Genomic DNA, 17,144 nt, shown 5'->3' on the forward strand with positions numbered 1-17,144 from the left:
AAAAAGATAACCACAAGTTATCAGAGGTCCTCTTATGATAACTACTATTATTACTATTACACAAGGTGTTGAGGTGTTTCCTCCTCGTCTAAGATAGTTGACAATGTCATTGTTTTTACAGTTGTTGGTTCAACTCAAGATGACAACTCATCATCCAGTTGCCACTCATGAAGGAAGCCAATCCTCTTGACTCCAGCAGAGTCAGGTCAGTCTTATTCATATAGTGCCAACTCCCAACAGAGTTATCACAAGGCACATTACAAAAAGAGAAGGTTTAGACCTTGTCTTCATAGTAGCATTTACAGAGACCCAACAGATCCAATCGTCATCAATCGTGAAACTGGGAGAAGATTTGACAGCTTGCGATGGAAATAAAGCCACTTCCTCATCAATGACTGGAGACCTGCAGCCACTGTAACATAACTCAAAGATCGGGGATGACAGTGAGTCATTTACATGTAAACAAGAAGTCATTTATTAAACACAATGTAACAGGACAACAACAGTTTGTACTTTTCACTTTTCACAATATGGTCAAAGAGTTGATTATAAATGATGATTATAAATAATAATAAATGATTGTGTTTGTAGATAAAGAGGTATTTTTGGTGAAAAGTCGTACTCACTGCCTGAGAACCAACAAAGTCTCTGAGCTTCTACCTGCTTCATTCAGATTTTTACAAAATGTCACAGCCTCCCTTTGAAGGTACAGTAGTCTCTGCACTGATTACTGAGTTTTATAGAAAACGAGGTATTTTAATGAAGAAAAGCTCAAAGAAACGACATCTCCTTATTATCTCTTACAGTACTACATCTAAAACCTCAACATTTCTCATATATACTGTACATATTCCTGATGTTCTGTAACTGAACAAGTTTATTTTATTGCAGCATTAAATGTACAGTACCATTAAAAACACATCAAAGTTCACAGAATACAAAAAGACTGTTGTTCTCAGTAGTATTAAAAATATATATATATTTTTTAAATAAAAAAGTCGTTTGTTTTAACCCAATAATCTGAGCTGCTGTGGTTCTGACACTGCAGTGACGTTTCCCTCTGGTGAACACTGACACACAGATCAGTGATGACGACTGCTTCACCACACTTCAAACTGCCTGTGTCTCTGGAAGGCTGCTCTGTCCACGATGCTGTTGTTGAAGAGTCTGGAAGGAAAACACAGAGCAGAGAGTGAACGTCACTCACTGACACACAACAACAACAACAACAACAACAACAACAACAACGTGTGAACTCATCAGAGCTGCCGACTCTAATGTGAACTCACCGCACAGACTCCATGGACGGGTTGATGGAGACCAGCTGCAGCAACTGGACTGTAGACGCATCAGTGATGTTGTTGTGACTCAAACTGGAACACACACACACACACACACACACAGAGGAAGACGAGAGACAGGACAATCAAAGTCCAGACATTACTGTAAGTTCATATTTAAATGTCCAGAAACATTTGTCCACATCACACACTGACAGGAATCTTCAGATGCTATAAACTAGAATAATGTTTGGACTATATTTATTTTTCTGGATCTTTTATTTCAGTTTAACTCCTGTTTATGTTGTTTTAATGAATATTTGTATATATTTAAAGCTGACACTACATCACACACAGTGTTGTCTCATGAACAGTGTGTCACTCACTCCAGGACTTGGACTTTGTGCAGATGTGTGGTGAGTGTGAGCAGCAGCTGGTCAGTGAGCCGACAGTGACTGAGGTACAGCTCCTTCAGTCCTTCAGACCAGTCCAGCATCCGGCCCAGATCTCCACAGACCCTCTGATCCAGATCTGTGTGACTGAGGTCCAGCTCTCCACCCAGGGCTCCACTCAGGGACAGCGCCCGTCTCCTCGTGTCCCTCTCAGAGCTCACAGGAACCAGGGACAGCAGGCGGAGGACGACGCCTTTACCGGCTCTGCAACACAAGCAACAGAGAGCAGACTGTCATGGTGCATGAACATGAAAGAGAAGCAGCTTCCTCTCTGCTTCAGCTCATTCTCTGCACCTGACAGTCCCTCCAGGAATTCGCGATGTTGCGATCGCAACAATTGACGCAAATTCAGCCAATCCCCGCGAATTTTTGCGATCTTGCAATTTTGTACAATCACCGCAACTTTTCCGCAAATTGGACCAATAGTCGGTGCTTTCCGCGAGTTACACAGAGTAGCGAATCTGGACGGAGCGGTGGTTGAAAGTGAGTCCACAGAGGAACAGCGTGGCTGGGCTGACGGCAAGAAACTTGATACAAGGTGCACAAAGTGATAAGTAAAGGAACACAAGCTGAGTTGAACGTGTTGATTGTGTGAGTTGTTCTGGTTGACCACCCGAGGTTGTGTCAACCCCGCAGCACTCGCTGAGGGGGAATCCAGTGAATGCGCCACCGCAGGGCCGGAGCGGTGCAGCCGGCGGCCAGGTGCCCCTCCCCCCATCCTAGGGGGCCCTGGCCCTGGACTTGAGTAGCCACCCTCCCCTTTTTATTCAAAGACTGGACTATTTTAATGGCATTTTAAAACAGTTCTTTTACCACGATTTTTAAACAGACATTTTAAAAAAAAGTAAAACAACTTTCAACTCTATGTAGTTTTCCTGTGCCTTTCTTAAAAAGTGGAAACTTATTTTGTGACATTTCAAAATTTTCAATTTTCCTTTGATTTTTAATTATTCAGAACAAAACTGCAACTTTTTTTTGCAACTTTCGCTGTCTCCCGCAATTTAATCGCAACAAAAGCGCTTAAAACATCGCAACATGCACCGCAATTTTTCCAAAATGTGGCCGCAAAATCAGGCATTTTAGGCCACAACAATCATAAAAAAAGCCCGCAAAATCCTGGAGGGACTGACCTGAGGCGGACTTTGTGTAGGACAGGAAATAGCAGGTCCAGTCCGCTGTCGTCCACCTCACAGTCTCTCAGGTCCAGCTGAGCATCCTGGCTGCTACGTGTCAGGACGGAGGAGACGGCCCAGCAGTCCTCAGCAGTCAGACACAGAGTCTCAGGCTGGTCCTGCTCTGACAGATCCACTGAGAGGGAACAGGACAGATCCAACCTGTGCTGAGTGGCTCTCAGCAGCCGTGATGCTGCCTCCTGCTGGACGCCACCGGCAGCACAGCAGTGGAGGAACCTCAGCAGCAGCTTCCTGTCAACACTGATACATACATCACTGTGTTAAAGGGATAGTGCAACATTTTGGCAAATTGGCCCATTGCCATAATCCCTATAGTCATAGCAGTAGGTTTGTTACTTTTAATTGTCGGTGCAAGCTATTTTTAGAACGGCGGAGCAGAGCCGTGAGCTGCTCAGAGCTACGCTACGGAGGCTCATGGGATTTCTTGGTTTCCCTCATCAAACTCATCAAATACACAATCCAACAACTCCACAACGCTCTGGTGGACAAGTTGTGAGCTCCACATTCACCACGCTATGAGATAATAACACAACGTTACCAGACAGAGTTGTTTTAGAGGGAAATTCATGCAAAACCGCTGATGTGTGTCCCCATCGGAGGCAGTTTTTCATCATCAGTCTCTGCATTTCCCTCTAAAACAACTCTGTGTGGTAACGTTGTGTTATTATCTCATAGCGTGGTGAATGTGCAGCTCACAACTTGTCCACCAGAGCGTTGTGGAGTTGTTGGATTGTGTATTTGATGAGTTTGATGAGGGAAACCAAGAAATCCCATAATGAGCCTCCGTAGCGTAGCTCTGAGCAGCTCACGGCTCTGCTCCGCCGTTCTAAAAACAGCTTGCACCGACAATTAAAGGTAACGAACCTACTGCTATGACTATAGGGATTATGGCAGTGGCATCATGGCAATTTGCTAAAATATTGAACTATCCCTTTAATGCACATCTACAGGGAAATACCACAGGCTGATGATGGGATGGAGCTCGTCTGTTTGTCTGACCTGAGCTGAGAAACTGTGTCCAGAGAGAAGAAGATGGACTGTGTCTTCTCTGCTGGTATGGAGGTCCACATCAGGTTCAGTTGAACTCTGTCACTGTGTCTGAGGGTGAAGAGCAGAGCAGCACAGTCCTCTGAGTCCAGCTCTGTGCAGGTCAGGTTGATCACATGATCAAGTATTCTCAGTAAACTGAGTAAACTCTGTCTGGACTGAGTTTCATAGATGTGTCTGATGGCGGTCAACACGAAGCTGGGAGTGGACCTGGAAACACCAGAACAGGGTTTAGATGTAGAGAAACAGCTGATGCAACAACAACAAGAACAGACATGACACAGAGGATCAACTGTTTGTCTGTGTCTGGTCAGAGGTCAAATCAAACATCAATAAACTGATCACCGTTTAATGCTGATCCTGTCCAGGAAGGGAAGCAGCTGAGTGAAGTTCTCCTGTAAGAAGTGGTGTTTCCTTAGGTCCACAGTGAAGGTCTGAGCTGGTGAAAGCTGCAGCAGATAGTGAAGAAGATCCCAGTCCAGACAGCAGCAGCTCAGGTCTCCACCAGTCTTAGTCAAGGTGGACAACGTCAAGTCCTGGTCCTGGACTTCATGGAGGAAGGTCAGGAGCTGCTGGAGACTCTCTGCACTCAGTCTGTAGGTTCAACAAATACAACTAGTGAATACACAGTGTGTGTGACCACAGTAACTAGAGTGGATCTGTGAGACTCAGGAAAGACATTTACTTGACTGGCAGAGGACCGTGGTGAAGCAGCAGTGTAACCAGACACCGAGCAGGGACACAGAACTCAGTCAGGTCCAAACGTCTGACGTTCCAGTGTCTCAGCAGAGACGCCACGCCACCGACCACCTGCTGCACTTTTCTTTCTGACGGCTGGACTTCCTCAGAGACAAGAGACAGCTCCTCAAGAGACACCGGACGGACCAAGCTCCGCCTTCTTACACATCGACACAGCAGCAAGGCCACGTAACTGGACAGCCTGAGAGTCAAGAGACAGGACAGAGCAGCTGTCACATCAATAACACATCTAACCGCTGAAACACAACAGAATGGATCAACTGTGGAAACACAATAACAGCACAATGAAAGACACACTCCACCACAATATGTACTAAAATAAATATCGTACTATCTGTACAATTAGTGTTGGCTGTGAGTGACATGATGGCAAAACAACAACAGATCAACAACAAAAACGTTTCAATGTTTGTCTGGTTTACCTGAGCTGTGAGATATAAGGCAGACACTGCAGAAAACTCCTCACTTCACTCTCTTCACCTGACCAGCCTGTCAGCTCCACTGGTTTCTTCTCTGGTTGGAGTTTCAGCACTTCCAGGAGGATGGAGGTCTTTCTCTCTGAGAGGTTTATGATCCAGACTGAAGGAGCTGACTGGAGAACTGACTGGAGAACTGGTTGTAATGCTGGAAGGAGTCTCAGACCTGTTTTAGTCTCATAGTCCTTCACAAGGGAGAAAAGATCCAGCAGAAAGTCACACTGATATTCTCTATCATAATAGTCCAGAAAGAATGATCTGTATCTGCACACTGATGTTAACGTCTCCAGTATCTTCTCTCCTGTCTGATGTTCTCTCTCTGCTGCTGCACAGATCAGATTCCCAAATAACTTGACTCCATCAGGGATGTCAATCCAGCCAGCAACACTGGAAGAGAAGAAAACATTGAATGAAGACGTCAGTATCAGAAACAGACACACAACACTGACATACAGGGAGTGGAGCTGCTAAAAGTCACTAAACAGCTGCTAATGAGCAAAACACAGCAGGGCTGCTTGATAATGGAAGAAAATCATAATCAGCATTATTTTGGTTAAGATTGAAATCATGATTATGTATGAAGGGTGGGGGTTGGGGGTTATTTTTCTTTGTTGTGCCAACGACCAACAACACAGGTCAGAGGAGCTAACCAACTAATTGACCAGCCAACAATGAATTACATTTTTCTTTTGTGAATGAAGTGACAAATGTTGATAGAAGAATGATTGTTCATTTATAGAAGGATGCTGTTGTTATTGTTGTTGTGCAGGATATGGAACTGCTGTTTTAAAGATATGAGTTGAGGTTTTTTCTTTCTTTTTTTAAAATTGCCCATTCATTCAGGTTGGGTGGTGGGAAAAACACTTCTGCAGTGCACCCCAGTCTTATAATGTCGAGGTAAATCCTGTATATGTTTTTGCTTCTCGTGTTTCCACAGTAGAGAACTTGTTCTACCTTTCTTGTTGACAACAAGTGCTGCTCTCCCTCTGTTATTTTCACTCACGCATATTTTTAAATACCGCCGGTCACCACACACAAGTTCACAGTCTTGACTGAGTGAATGTGGTGCAGGCTTCAGGGGCAGAATCGTGTCTTTCAGAATAAAATCATCAATAGTCTAGGAAAATGACAACATACTTGTTTTTCTTTTGTATAAGATTTGAGATTGTTTGGTGCCAAAATCAAAATTAAATGATTCAACTTCACTTCATGTTGAAGGAACCAGGAATGTCAGACAACAGTGGTGGATCCTCCAATCACTGATCAATCAATTAGCTCCAAAGCCTGAAATACTGGACCTCCATTTAGAACACCCATCTTTCTGTTCAACTCTTTAGATCAATAAAGTTGTAGTGAAACATCATCAGGATTCACACTGGTTTACTGTCACTTCATCGTGACCCTGCTGTTTAATTTGAATAAAGCAAAGATGAATAAACAAATAGATAAAGCTCAATCTTCTAATAGATTAATTCTGTTACCTGAGCTGTGAGATATAAGGCAGACACTGCAGAAAACTCCTCACTACACTCTCTTCACCTGACCAGCCTGTCAGCATCACTGGTTTCTTCTCTGGTTGGAGTTTCAGCACTTCCAGGAGGATGGAGGTCTTTCTCTCTGAGAGGTTTATGATCCAGACTGAAGGAGCTGACTGGAGAACTGGTTGTAATGCTGGAAGGAGTCTCAGACCTGTTTTAGTCTCATAGTCCTTCACATGGGAGAAAAGATCCAGCAAGTCACACTGATATTCTGTATCATAATAGTCCATGTATGCCTCATCCAGAGAGAATAAATTGTCTCTGCACACTGATGTTAACGTCTCCAGTATCTTCTCTCCTGTCTGATGTTCTCTCTCTGCTGCTGCACAGATCAGATTCCCAAATAACTTGACTCCATCAGAGATGTCAAACTCTATAGAGAAACTGGAAGAGAAGAAAACATTGAATGAAGACGTCAGTATCAGAAACAGACACACAACACTGACATACAGGGAGTGGAGCTGCTAAAAGTCACTAAACAGCTGCTAATGAGCAAAACACAGCAGGGCTGCTTGATAATGGAAGAAAATCATAATCAGCATTATTTTGGTTAAGATTGAAATCATGATTATGTATGAAGGGTGGGGGTTGGGGGTTCTTTTTCTTTGTTGTGCCAACAACCAACAACACAGGTCCGAGGAGCTAACCAACCAGCTCACCATCCAACAATGACTCATTACATTTTCTTTTGTGAATGAAGTGACAAATGTTGATAGAAGAATGATTGTTAATTTATAGAAGGATGCTGTTGTTATTGTTGTTGTGCAGGGTATGGAACTGCTGTTTTAATGATATGAGCTGAGTTTTTTTCTTTCTTTCTTTTTTTTAATTGCCCATTCATTCAGGTTGGGTGGTGGGAAAAACACTTCTGCAGTGCACCCCAGTCTTATAATGTCGAGGTAAATCCTGTATATGTTTTTGCTTCTCGTGTTTCCACAGTAGAGAACTTGTTCTACCTTTCTTGTTGACAACAAGTGCTGCTCTCCCTCTGTTATTTTCACTCACGCATATTTTTAATTACCGCCGGTCACCACACACAAGTTCACAGTCTTGACTGAGTGAATGTGGTGCAGGCTTCAGGGACAGAACCGTTTCTTTCAGAATAAAATCCCAATAGTCTAGGAAAATGACAACATACTTGTTTTTCTTTTGTATAAGATTTGAGATTGTTTGGTGCCAAAATCAAAATTAAATGATTCAACTTCACTTCATGTTGAAGGAACCAGGAATGTCAGACAACAGTGGTGGATCCTCCAATCACTGATCAATCAATTAGCTCCAAAGCCTGAAATACTGGACCTCCATTTAGAACACCCATCTTTCTGTTCAACTCTTTAGATCAATAAAGTTGTAGTGAAACATCATCAGGATTCACACTGGTTTACTGTCACTTCATCATGATCTGTTTAATTTGAATAAAGCAAAGATGAATAAACAAATAGATAAAGCTCAATCTTCTAATAGATTCATTCTGTTACCCGAGCTGTGAGATATAAGGCAGACACTGCAGAAAACTCCTCACTTCACTCTCTTCACCTGACCAGCCTGTCAGCTCCACTGGTTTCTTCTCTGGTTGGAGTTTCAGCACTTCCAGGAGGATGGAGGTCTTTCTCTCTGAGAGCTTTATGATCCAGACTGAAGGAGCTGACTGGAGAACTGGTTGTAATGCTGGAAGGAGTCTCAGACCTGTTTTAGTCTCATAGTCCTTCACAAGGGAGAAAAGATCCAGCAGGAAACTACACTGATATTTCCTCTTAAAATAACCGTTTATGTCTCTCTCGGTTTGAAGGAATGTTTCGTATCTGCACACTGATGCTAATATCTCCAGTATCTTCTCTCCTGTCTGATGTTCTCTCTCTGCTGCTGCACAGATCAGATTCCCATAGACAGTGGTCTCTCCTGAAGGATCTGAGGACTGACGCACAAAACTGAAATCACAAGCACAAGAAAATAAAAAATAAGTGAGATGTATGTTTTTTAAACAAATACATTAAATGTTAACACAATGCTTAAATAAATATACAGTGATACTGTAATCCATTTATTAACCATTCATCCTATATACTGAGGCTCAGATCAGCTCTGGTTCTACAAAATCTAAATGTTAACTTCATTATGATGAATATAATAATTATGATGCCTGGGTCACTGTGTCACACCTGATCACTGTGAAGCCAAAAGGCACCAAACCTTTAACAGGTGTTTTGAGTACAGAACTTCAAAATCTCAGATGTTTACAAGGCAATAATAATTCACAATGTCATGACGTTTTATAGACTAATGAACAGATTGATAAAGGATGTAATTTATCTTTTATTTCATCCTTCTGTGTCATGTTTTCAAATCATAAATGAATGGACAGCCCAAAAAATGTTTTCATGCAATCACTGATGATTTTCCCAAATGGAAAAAATAAAAAACATTGGAATTTTCACGTCAGTTCACACTTCACCTTCAAACTAACAGTGAGCTGGTGTAGATGAAGAACACAGCTCCACTAATGGAAACTCAAGTCATGTTTAGTACAGTACATTTACCTGAGCTGTGAGATATAAGGCAGACACTGCAGAAAACTCCTCACTTCACTCTCTTCATCTGACCAGTCTGTCAGCCACACTGGTTTCTTCTCTGGTTGGAGTTTCAGCACTTCCAGGAGGATGGAGGTCTTTCTCTCTGAGAGGTTTATGATCCAGACTGAAGGGACTGAGTGTAATGCTGGAAGGAGTCTCAGACCTGTTTTAGTCTCATAGTCCTTCACAAGGGAGAAAAGATCCAGCAGGAAATCACTCTGATATTTCGTCTTAAAATAATCATCCATGTCTCTGTCACTAAGAGGGAATGTTTCGTATCTGCACACTGATGTTAACGTCTCCAGTATCTTCTCTCCTGTCTGATGTTCTCTCTCTGCTGCTGCACAGATCAGATTCCTTAAGACAGAGGTCTCTCCTGAAGGATCTGAGGACTGAGGCACAAAACTGAAATCACAAGCACAAGAAAAAAAAATAGTGAGATATATGGTTTTGAAACATTTCAATATCAAATATCATATCACATATGAAACACGCCTACGCAACATGTGTGTATAACACAAACACAACGTTAATACAATGTTTAAAAACATATCAACGATTCTTGTGGAGTTGTAGTAAAAAGCAACTGGACTTCTTCTCTTGTTTGAAGACGTTTCACCCCTCATCAAAGAGGCTTCTTCAGTTCTGAGACTAATGCCAGAAACCCAGGTATTTAAACCCAGAGTGGGTGGTCTTATGTTTGGTTTCTGGTGAAACCAAAGTCACATGACCACACCCACGAAACTGGGGGGGTGGTCATGTCTCCAGGTGTGTATGGGGTTTAAACTTCCTGGGGAGAGCTCCCAAGACAGCATTGTAGGTGGCAGATAGATTGTGTCTTAGGCCACCACCTCTGTTTAGAGAAGGTTTCTAAGTGGACATAGACGGCTTCTTTCACTCCTCTCTCAAACCATCTGGATTCCCTGTCCAAAACAAGGACACTGGAGTCCTCAGAGTGACCTTTCTCCTTCAGATGTAGATGTACAACTGAGTCCTGTCCCCATGAGGTGGCTCTTCTGTGTTGTGCCATGCGTCGGTGGAGGGGCTGTTTGGTTTCCCATATGTAGAGGTCTGAGCACTGCTCGCTGCATTGGACTGCATACACAACATTACTGAGTTTGTGCCTAGGTGTGCTTGGGGTGGACCAGTCTCTGTCTTTGGGTCTGGCCCAGTATGCAATTGACCTGGATATTGTGCTTGTGGAAGATCCTCCTGAATTTCTCAGATAGACCTGCCACGTATGGAATGACAATGTTCTTCCTGTTATCCTTCTCTGCCTCAGGTGTTTCTTTGTGGCGTACCCCGTAACCCCATACACACCTGGAGACATGACCACCCCCCCCCAGTTTCGGGGGGGTGGTCATGTGACTTTGGTTTCACCAGAGACCAAACATAGGACATACCATACATAATACCTGGGTTTCTTGCATTAGTCTCAGAACTGAAGAAGCCTCTTGGATGAGGGGTGAAACGTCTTCAAACAAGAGAAGAAGTCCAGTTGCTTTTTTACTAAAACTCCACAAGAATAAAATGACCTGGATGACTGAGAACCTACACCGACATATCAACAGTGATCAACAGTGACCACGATCGAATGATCTGAATATAGTAGGGGTTAGTGTTGGGCGATTTTGACATTCTCAGATCGTCCCAATCGCCCTCCCTGGAGATCGCCGATAGACCTATCTATCGCCGGGGTCCGGGGGGGGGAGGGGGGTTGGCGGCGGCGGCCGTTCCACGTGTTCGTTCGACCGGGGGGGGGGCGGCGGCGGCGGCGTATGAGTATCGCTTTTACCGTGCCCTGCTGTCATGCATGCGCGCTTCTCAGTGTGTGTGTGTGTGTGTGTGTGTGTGTGTGTGTGTGTGTGTGAGGGCTAATAACGGAGAAAGAGCGCTATGATCAATGAACGGAACGATATTGCGTTGCCGAAAGCCGAAAAATCGTCGTCGGGCTGTGACATACAGGGCTGGCGTCGGCAGCCTAGCATAGACTGTAAAAAGAAGCCTAGTCACAGCCACAACACCAGCTAAACGTGTTTCCTCAAATTTGAGGCGGAGTGGCCACCCTGTTTACCACAGAGATTTTGTGTGCGGTCATATGACTACCTGGCTCCGTCTGATTGGACGTCGCCAGTGGCTGCATTTGATTGGTGAAACACTGTCATTTGACAGAGTATCTGTTGGAAGCAGCCAGAGAAGCGGCTTCATTAAAACAAAACAAACAGATTGCGCATTAGATCAATAAAAAAGTAGCGAGTATGTGTGTGTGTAAAATCGGCAAGAAAACAAAACATCGCCGATCGTCCTTCCAATCGCCGATAGACGATTGGATCGCCAATCGGCACAACCCTAGTAGGGGTGTCACGATTCTCCAAATCCTCAATTCGATTTGATTTTCGGGTCACGATTCGATTCGATTCTCGATTTTTTTTCTTTTTCTTACAGCACAGAGGCCTATGCCATTTTCAGACTAGTCTAGTCTATGATCATTGGTTTTATTCATCAAATTTTGTACAGTAAATCGTATTTCAAAAGATGGGCTACATGCAATTTCCATAATGTATCACATTAGGCACTATGGTTACATTTAAATAATTTATTTACAATATAAAGGTAACAATTGCCCCCAAAAATCATGATCGAGAGAAAAATCATGATCGAGGGACCAAAATTGCCCCCAAGGGCAGCTGCAGCTGCTGTGCTGCCATGGACCTGATGATCCCGTATTCCTAAAGATTCTAAGAATCCTCTCAGAGAGCTCCTAACTTAACCTAAAGATTCCTAGCAAGGAGTCTTAGCTTAGGAGTGATTCCACAACACTCTCAGAGAACTCTGAGCAAGGAGTGGACAGAAACTCCTATCTTAGTGAGGAAGTGTGGTTGACCCCCGTTGCTAGGTATGAGTCATCATTTCAAACGCTGTGATTGGTTGATCCTAAAAGTTAGATAAAGAGCACCCACCCCATGTGTTGAGGCTATAGTCCTCACTGCAGGTGGCCCCGGTTCGAATCCTGTGTCGAGCAGTCCTATCCTGCATGTCTTTCTGCCTCCCATTTCCTGTCTCTCTCTCAACTGTTCTGTCAATTAAACGCCAAAATGCCCAAAAAATATACTTTAAAAAAAAGCTAGATAAAAAAAATATACTTTTGGTGATAATGGGCAAAGGATGGACCCTCAAATCGATAAATGTAACCATAAAATCCAATCTTATGAAGACTGTGTAATTGTAAAAATTATTTCACATAAAAGAAAATATCTGTTAAATGAATAGTAAGCTATACTTTAAAATTATCCTACTAAATGTGTGAAAACTTGCACAGTATTCACATAGTGAAACTTACATTTATTTGCTTATATTAATTACCATGCTGGTCATTTTTGCACTTTCAACTTTCCAACTCAATTTGGTATTAACAAGGGTAAAATGGCTCAGCTTTAATCAGTGTCTGTGATTGCTGACCGGCCTATAAGAAGCAGTGTTGGTTGGCTTTGAAATCTACCACAAACCAGTGAACAGCAATGGAGAAGAAAAGAACAAGGAAACCCAACTGGACAGAGGAACAGGAACAATCTGTAGCGTTTCATTAATTCACTGTCATCCAGTGTTTGGAGAATATCTCTCCTGCCTCTTCTGTCCACCATTTTGTCCTCTGCTTAGGGAACTCCTAAGCCACTTAAAAGTCCTCTTCCCTACTCTTAACAGATCCCACCTTAGGAGCTCTCTTAAGAGCTAGGATTCTTTAGGAATAGCTTTTATCTTTACTAGGATCTACTCTTAACTTTTAGGAGAAATTCTAAGAAAACATCATGATTCTAAGAATTTTCTTAGAATTTGGCCACTAGGAGCAACTCTTTGCACTAAGAATCTTTAGGAATACGGCCCCTGGTCCTGATCAGACTGGAGGTGGCCCACAGTGAATCAGTCCCGGATCCTCCATCGTCACCAGATCCCCCGAAAGCCCCCGCAAATAATACATCGACAAAAAGTGGCAAGTTGCACCTTTTCGTCGGCTTATTATTTGGGCGTTGTTGTTTTTTTTTTAATCCTATAACGTCACTGCAACATGCGGCTCTCAGTGTTTGTCAGTGTTGTGTAGTTAGAGCTGTGTCTCCCTCCTGTTCCCCAGGTAGGAGGGGGGCAATAGCCAGTCTAACAGGCAACAGGCAGTTGTAGCTTTGCGGGCGCGGGGGGGGGGGGGGGGTCGTCGATCCTCTCTTTGACTTCGATTCTCGAGACCATGACGTAATTTCGATCGATTTCGATAAAAAATCGAAATCGTGACACCCCCGATTTCCCATCCCTAACGGGACGCATTAGTGTCGCGGTGCTGCAGAGACACGTGCATAATGGACAGCATGCACATCCATTCACTCTCTTCTTTTCTCTTTCTCCCACCCTCAAAACAAATCAACAAACAACCACTCCTCGTTCCGGGGACGACAACAGCTGCACCATTTGCTCCTTTTGGACGTTGAGATAACGTGATCGCAGAGCGCCTGTTCTCCCCACCACAGAAACAAACACTTTTTCCTCGTTGTGATGATTTTTTTACAAAAATAAATGGTGGAGCAGTGCAGTGGTAATGTCGATAATATCTCTGACCGTTTATTTTTGTAAAGAAATCATCACAACAAGGAAAAAGTGTTCGTTTCTGTGGTGAGGAGAGCAGGATATATTTATATTTAATATTTTTAATCGTTTCCTTCAGCCTAAAGTGTTGCATTGTCAAATGACAACTACATGACCAATCCAAAAATATTTTAATTTAAAACTGATGTTTTCACAAAATGATAAAATTGAAGATGTTTGTAATCATCATTAGACAGAGACAAAGAACTCCTACCTGAGAGTCCTGATGTAGGGCAAAGCCTTTGAGAGGAACAGACACAGACAGACAGGATCTGGTTTCTCCCAGTAGAAGCAGACATCAATCTTAGTCTCGGCCTTCTGCAGGACATTCACAGCTCTTTGAAACAGCTGCGTTTTACCTTCAACTGGAAGGTGCAGCTGATTCCCACCAAGGCCAAGTAACCTGACATGGTCCAACTGTCCTTCACTGAGAAGGATCAGTTTCCACAGCAGCAGGTCACACCTACAGTTAGAGCAAATATCAAGGAATGACACAGTAAGAGCAAAGTACAACATTAAAACAGTAACAGATGTCCTGTCTGTTTATACTTTCTATCCTAAAGTAGAAATGTAGAGACCTGAGCAGCTGTTGGACACTCAGAGCTCATGCTCACCCGTACCATTGGACATTTTGACGGCATCCAAACAGTCGTCTCAGTCCTGGTTCTGATATCACAGCGTCTTCAAGGTCCAGCTGTATTTTCCTCTCCTTGGACTGAGTGACCACATAGGCCACAGCACAGCAGGAGTCTGGGTCCAGACTCTGTCCACTGAGGTCCAGGCAGTAGTCCAGTTTGTCCAGAAGGTGGACACATGCTTCAGGACACTGGGACTCATACAAGCACTGACACAAGAACAGTATGTCCACATCAGACCCACTGTCCTCAGCATCAGACTCGTCTGGCTCACACAGACTTTGATGAAATGTGTTAATCATCTCCTTAAAGAACCAGTCAGACGTATTCTTGAGCTCCTCAGCTGGAATCAGACACTCCATCAACCTCGGTTTCTTCTTGTTCAACAACCTGCACATGAAGGGGATCAGATACTTCATGTGTTTCTTCTCTTTGGTCAGACATTGCTGAAGAACTTCCCTGATTCTACCTGGCTGCTTGAGAAGCCACAGTGCAGCAAAAAACTCCTGCATGGTGTAATGGAGAAATGCATATGTGTTTTCTGTCTGAGTGGGACCAAATCTGATAACAAGTTGTCTCAGGAAGGAGAGGACACAGCTGTCTGTGCAGGAAACATCTGTCAAGTTCACAGTTCTTCCCTCAGTTGCATGAAAAGCAGCCTCAGCCAGAGACAGGATTTCACTCCCTGTCTTTCTGATGTGGGGATCCAGATCCTTGGTTCTTATTGGTTTGTTGCTGTTCTTCTGAAGACAAAAACGAACGATGTTGATGTATATTTCAGTCACAGTGCAGGGCTGTGGAGAGTCTCCTGCTGAACAGCAGGCAGACACCATCAGTGCATACATTGGGACGTGACAGAGAGAGAACAGCTCCAAGTTGTCCAAGACCTTCTTGTGTTCTTCACCAAGTGTTGAGGTTAAGTATGTTTTAATGGACTGCTCACTGAAGCCTTTCACTTCCACTCTGACAGAGTCTTCAGAAAACAGCTCTTCATCTTCATCATCTGGTCTGCATGTTACTATGATCTTTGCTTCAGGTAGTAGGACTTTCTGTACAAGTCTCTTCACCACAGATGAAGACAGATCTGTGACTCCATCGAAAATGATCGTCACATTGTCAGAGTTCTTCTTTATATCATTTAAAACCTCTTCTTTGTCCTCGTCTGGTTCACTGAACAAAGTGAAAAGAAGTTCCTCCAGACTCACAGCCTTCATGGAGTCAGGTGTTTCTCTCATGTCAAAATAAAACATGTAGTCCAGCACCTCATCATCTCTTTCTGCCCAGAGTTTCAACATTTCCTGTGTGACGGCCGTCTTCCCAATCCCTGCCTTACCAACCAAGACGATGTTTTTATCTGTTTTCAGAAGTTCACTGGAGGAGATTCCTGCTTTCTTCTCAGGGATGTATTTCCTCATCTTTTTATGGCGACTCATCTTACTTTTCCTGCTTTTCAGTTTCTTTATTTTAGATGGAGAAACATTTTCTTCTGTGTCTAATACAAGTGGCGTGTATGACAGATCAGGCTTGTTGCTTCCTTCAAAGAGGTTTTTGTTTGCTGTCCAAAACTTATTTGATATTCTTCGTGCTTGTGACTTCAGCTTTGTCTGATATCTGTGACATGGCCTGGAACCTAAGACAACAGCACGTAAAGAAATGTACTGTGAGTTAGTTGCTTTGTTTTTACACACTGATTAACAGTGGATTAATAGATACAAGTGAATTAAACACAATGAAAATAAAATGTGGTACATTATTAATCAGAACTCAGAATCAACATACCGTGTAAATAGTTGTATGTAGTTTCTGGGTCTTCATTAAAAGAAAAGCAGCTGATCCAGTGGTGCAGGTCAAATGTCTCATCCTCAGGAGGAGCTCCATTCTTTCTCTCTGAGGGCAGTGATGGTCTACCTAAGGTCCTCTTCCTTGTCGTGTTAATAATTTTCAGTAACTCGTAACAAGCTGCTTCTCCCTTCTTTATGACTTTGCTCAGAATTTCTCTGTTTTTATCAAAATCATCCCTCTCTGTCTGTATTTTACTGACCTCTTCATCACGAAAAACCCCTCGATCATACAGGTTCTGTATAATCACAGAGAGATTCTTCAGTTCTCTCACAAGGTGGACTCTGGCCTGCTGGACGTAGTCTACGGCAGACTGTGATGTACAAGCCATGTTGTGGCTTGTGTTTGTTCTGCACACAGACCAAACTTCAATGATCTGGAAAACAAGATACTAGACACAAAAGTTGAAAATTTGTGAGCTCATTTAAAACAAAAAAGGTATCCAACAAGGTGAAAAATAAACAATTTAACAAAAAAAATCTAAAATAATTCACTTGTGGAAAAACTGGGGAAGTACATGAATTATCATTGACTTAATGAGTATTTTGACTCTTGTATCTAATGCTCAACAGACAATTTAAAATATCACTTCAAGACACATTTTCACTTACCTGAGTCTTGCCCCTTGCAGCGTCCCTTTGCCTCCATGTAGAGACCTTTCTTGACACAGTCTCATACAATCATAGTGTCTAGTTGTATCTTCTGAAACTGACTGTGCAAGACCTC

At 43.0% G+C, this 17,144-nt stretch overlaps 1 protein-coding gene across 1 annotated transcript; it reads right to left on the minus strand.

Annotated features, from left to right (window-relative positions):
- Positions 1-1,043: 1,043 nt before the first annotated feature.
- Positions 1,044-16,797, minus strand: LOC146992608 (uncharacterized). Its single transcript, XM_085791036.1, has 11 exons — positions 16,359-16,797; positions 14,565-16,209; positions 14,159-14,407; positions 9,479-9,720; positions 4,658-4,940; positions 4,318-4,566; positions 3,925-4,182; positions 2,863-3,165; positions 1,667-1,936; positions 1,290-1,373; positions 1,044-1,167 (listed from the first exon to the last, which is right to left on the minus strand). The coding sequence occupies exons 1-11, from the start codon at positions 16,747-16,749 to the stop codon at positions 1,101-1,103; spliced, it is 4,041 nt and encodes a 1,346-aa protein (XP_085647162.1). The 5' UTR covers positions 16,750-16,797; the 3' UTR covers positions 1,044-1,100.
- Positions 16,798-17,144: the final 347 nt, after the last annotated feature.

Source organism: Trachurus japonicus, chromosome 1, assembly GCF_045865225.1.
Source record: "Trachurus japonicus isolate A0001 chromosome 1, Traja_1.0".
Classification (NCBI taxonomy): domain Eukaryota; kingdom Metazoa; phylum Chordata; class Actinopteri; order Carangiformes; family Carangidae; genus Trachurus; species Trachurus japonicus.

What these genes read in the sequence shown, in the direction of transcription:
- LOC146992608 (XM_085791036.1), bottom strand. Translation starts at nt 16,749, where the DNA reads ATGGCTTGTACATCACAGTCTGCCGTAGACTACGTCCAGCAGGCCAGA. An exon ending in CCCTACATCAGGACTCTCAG is followed by an intron (nt 9,721 to 14,158) that starts GTAGGAGTTCTT and finishes TTGTGATTTCAG; the next exon opens with TTTTGTGCCTCAGTCCTCAG. An exon ending in CACGGTCCTCTGCCAGTCAA is followed by an intron (nt 4,567 to 4,657) that starts GTAAATGTCTTT and finishes TTGAACCTACAG; the next exon opens with ACTGAGTGCAGAGAGTCTCC.